The sequence below is a fragment of the Poecilia formosa genome, unplaced genomic scaffold, assembly GCF_000485575.1.
Source record: "Poecilia formosa unplaced genomic scaffold, Poecilia_formosa-5.1.2 Scaffold1225, whole genome shotgun sequence".
NCBI classification, from domain to species: domain Eukaryota; kingdom Metazoa; phylum Chordata; class Actinopteri; order Cyprinodontiformes; family Poeciliidae; genus Poecilia; species Poecilia formosa.
This window is the reverse complement of record NW_006801164.1, coordinates 47708-51521: the sequence shown is the minus strand read 5'-3', so window position 1 is coordinate 51521 and position 3814 is coordinate 47708. Positions and strand designations below refer to the sequence as shown.

Sequence of the window (3814 nt, the reverse complement as noted above, 5' to 3'; positions counted from 1 at the left end):
CTTCATGACACTTCATGAAAGTGTCATTTGGTAAATCATGACACTTTTAATACAAAGTTGACCTTATTCAAAATGTCTTTGTTATGACAACTTGACATTAACCAAGAATCATAGTAGTCATAATAATGTCATTAATTGTTATTACACTATCAAACAAAACAGTAACAAAACAGTAATTAATATTTCCCCTACCTGAAATAAAGCGAAACAAGTAGAACCAACAATAAATATTTCATTAAGATTTATTACACTATCAAATAATGTAATAACAGTCATTAATAATTCCTTTAGTCAAATGAAACAAGTAGCAACAGTTATAAAGATGTCATTAAGTATCATTACAGTGTCATTATTATTAACTCTTACCTGAAGTAAAGTGAAACTAGTAGCAACAATTACTAGCCCTTAATCTAAGGTTATCCATGGACATCCATGACCTTATGCCCTTAGATAAAGGGCTAACCTTACAGTAATGGAGAAAGATGTCATTCAGTGTTATTACAGTGTCAAATGCTTTGCTAACCGAGTCACTGATATTGTCTTACCTCAAGTGAAGTGAAACACACTGAACTACTTATAACTACCATCATTGCTGTACATTGGAATAAAACAAAAGATTATTTATTCTTCAAACAGAGGGTTTAACTGACTATGAATCACTGATTGAAAAACTAAAGCAGAATTACTTATTCTTTAACTTAAGAAAATAGGTTATTTCAACAGTCAGCCATCTCCTTCGTTATAGCCTTCCTGAAACACTCTGAAAACAGGGAGATCTTCTTGTTGTCTTAAAGACATGACAACAGTCATAAAGTGTCATTGACTTAGTCATGTTCATGACAGTGTCATGACAGTCTTATTCACACCCCGTCAAATAAAGTGTTACCAAGAGTACAAATATTTCTCAGTTTTTCCTGAAAAGGTTTGGTTTGACACTGAATCAAAAAAATAAAAATACCGTCTTGTTGTTTCTCTTGATAAGTTGTGTGTCATTTTGTCCCATCAATAGAATTCAAATGGAATGCAAGTTTTTGAACAAGAGGTAACTTTATATTATTAGTAGTTTTCAACGTTCACATTTTTGCTGGGTTCCTGAACTCGTCTTACTGATGCAGATTACAGCATCTAACTGCATAGAGTAGCAGCAAAAGGTTTTTCCTATGTGCTGATAGTTTGCAAAAAACAATTGTATTTCCTTTAAACATTTTACGATCTGGAAGGTGTTTTTAGTTTGCTCAGCTGCCACCTAGTGGACAGATGCTTGTGGAAATATATTTGTTCAATCAACGGCATGTGTTGAAACAAAGAGTTCACCACAAAGACCTTTGGTTCAGAAGTAGATCATCTTTGCTGCCCCTTTAGGGTAAAATAGAATAAATGGTGTAGATTGAAAAGTAATATTTACTTTATTAATTGCTGATGATCTACTAGTTCCATTGAATCCAAACATACATCTTCCTTAAAAGCAGTATTCAAGGTCTGCTTTTGAGATGATTAGTTAATTTTTTAAAATATGTCATGCAGTATTAGGAGAAACAATGTAACAATGAAATAATGACAGTCCAGCTCAACTTTAAAGTCTTTTTGAAAATCCTCAGATCTGCTGCTATTAGCCACAGAGCACATTGTACTAGATTGAGTTCAGATTAATAAAAGGCTTAATATGTTATTAAAAAAAGGACAAATATTACTCACTATTAAATTTTAATAGTTATCACTGTACATCTTAGGCATTTCATAATTTCTTAGTAAAGCCCTTATGCAACCATCTAAACAGATTCTCTCACTAATGTTTGATCTACTGGACCTGAAAGAACAACTTGGCATAGATTAAATATAGGAGGAGAAGTATGTTGTTCTTGGCAGGTCAGACTGAAAAAACTGATTGAGAAAGACGTCCTCTTCTCTGAAATGTAAAGATTTGAATTACATGAACAGACATGCTTCAATTTACTTTGCAAAACATTAACAGTTCATTAACCTTTTTTGCTGTGGATTTTACTATAAACACAAAATCAAGCAACCATCTGTTCAGACAAATACATTTGGAGACTGTTAATTAGTTTTTACTTGCACCAAAATATGCCATATATTTTTCAAAGAACAACGAGAAATATGGAAGGAATAAAAGCTGAAATAACCCATAGAAAGATCTGTAGTAATTTGTATGAATACTTAAAGACCAAGGATTGAACTGAGGAGTTTTGTTGCCAAGGCCAGTTAGTTCTAAATGAATGAAGATTAATTCACACTAATTGACACTTTGTATATATTCCAAGTACTATTTCACAGTGCAAAGACACAACTGTACTTTGATGAAGCAATGCTCTATAGTTTGACTGAATTGGATATCCATGACCTTATGTAGAACTGATTCTTAGTCTATTTATCAATTACTCCATTCATAGATGCATTGAAGTAAGAAATCATGGATGTGTTGATGGTAATCTTAGGAAACCTGTAATTGCAAGATTCCTTCTACAGAGTTCTGAATAAAATCAGGTTTATTTCTTTGGCTGGGCAGCTGCAATGCAGTCCCATGGATGCTTTTCATTCCAAAGGGCGAGGAGCAGACCTTTTCTCTGCCAGCAGAAAGAGGTTTCAGGTTGTATCGCTGATGTGGCCCAGACGAACGACAGGTGAAACAGAGATCCTCTCTTTGTTTTGCAAAGAGGTCATGATTGCCCTGTATTTTTAAGGTTTCCATTACAGACCTTCCTTCATGAAACTCCTTCGCTTCCTACTGCTGGGACCAAAGTGGGTTTTTCCACAAATAGGCCACTCCTTAATTTAAAGGGGTAACGCACAGCGTGTGAGGTTGAGGGCTCATAGTAGCACCAACTCGTGGAGTTAGATCAAGTTCTTCTTCTGTAACTCCAGGTGGAGGAGAAAATCTGAAGTGCTGCAGGAGCGTGGTGAAGAAGATGAAAAGCTCCATTCTGGCCAGACTCTCTCCAGGACAAGCCCTGCGACCTGTTAGAAACAGATCCTCAGCCAATGCCTGTAGAGCATTGCTTCTCAATTCCAGTCCTCAGGCCCCCCTGTTCTGCATGTTTTAGATGTGCCTCTATTCCAGAACAGCTGATTCAGATGATTGCATGGCCATCAAGTACTGCAGAAGCCTGTTAATTACCTACAGGTTCAATCCAGGTGTGTAGCAGAAGGGAAACACCTAAAACATGCAGGGCAGGGGGCCTGAGGACCGGAATTGAGAAACACTGCTGTAGAGTACGGATCTACATAAAACAATAACCAGGCTAACCTGCTGAAAAAGGCATGAAGGCGTCTCGCTTGAGGAACTTCCCATCTTTGCTGAGGAAGTTGCCTGGATAAAAGACGTTCGGTTTCTCCCATTGGCTCTCATCTTGCAGGACGGACGTTAAAACAGCAATTACTGGAGTTCCCTAAAAAACACAAATCAGTCATTTACATGCAGTATGTTGAAATATAGAGAAAAGCTGTTGGTAGTGCACCATCAAGCCTCATTTCTCACCTTCTCAATAAAATGACCTTGGAACATGACATCTTTGCTAGTCCTGTGAGGAACTGCCAAAGGAGCGATGTTGGCCACTCTCTGTGTCTCATGGATGACGGCGTCTGTAAAAGGCAGGTTCTGTCTGTCTTCAACCTGAACCTGGCGACTTCCAATCACGTTCCTCAGCTCCTGCTGGACCTGGTCTGAAAGATCAAAGTCAATAAATGACAAGGATACAACAATTCTTTAATTAATCTGCAGAAACCATAAGATCTGTAGCACATTGTTCTATTTTTACATCATCTTGAAGGAGATATTCCTGACCTTGTATTTTGGGAT

At 37.0% G+C, this 3814-nt stretch overlaps 1 protein-coding gene across 1 annotated transcript in view; it reads right to left on the bottom strand.

Moving 5' to 3' along the window:
• Positions 1-1687: 1687 nt before the first annotated feature.
• LOC103132702 (cytochrome P450 2K4-like) overlaps positions 1688-3814 on the bottom strand; it is a 44125-nt gene continuing 41998 nt past the window's right edge. Inside the window, exons 7-10 of the mRNA XM_007544502.2 lie at positions 3800-3806; positions 3494-3678; positions 3263-3404; positions 1688-2973 (exon numbers count right to left, since the gene is read on the bottom strand). Of these exons, the coding sequence (XP_007544564.1) occupies positions 2786-2973; positions 3263-3404; positions 3494-3678; positions 3800-3806 (522 nt within the window). The 3' untranslated portion in view covers positions 1688-2785. The remainder of the gene's footprint in view (positions 2974-3262; positions 3405-3493; positions 3679-3799; positions 3807-3814) is intronic.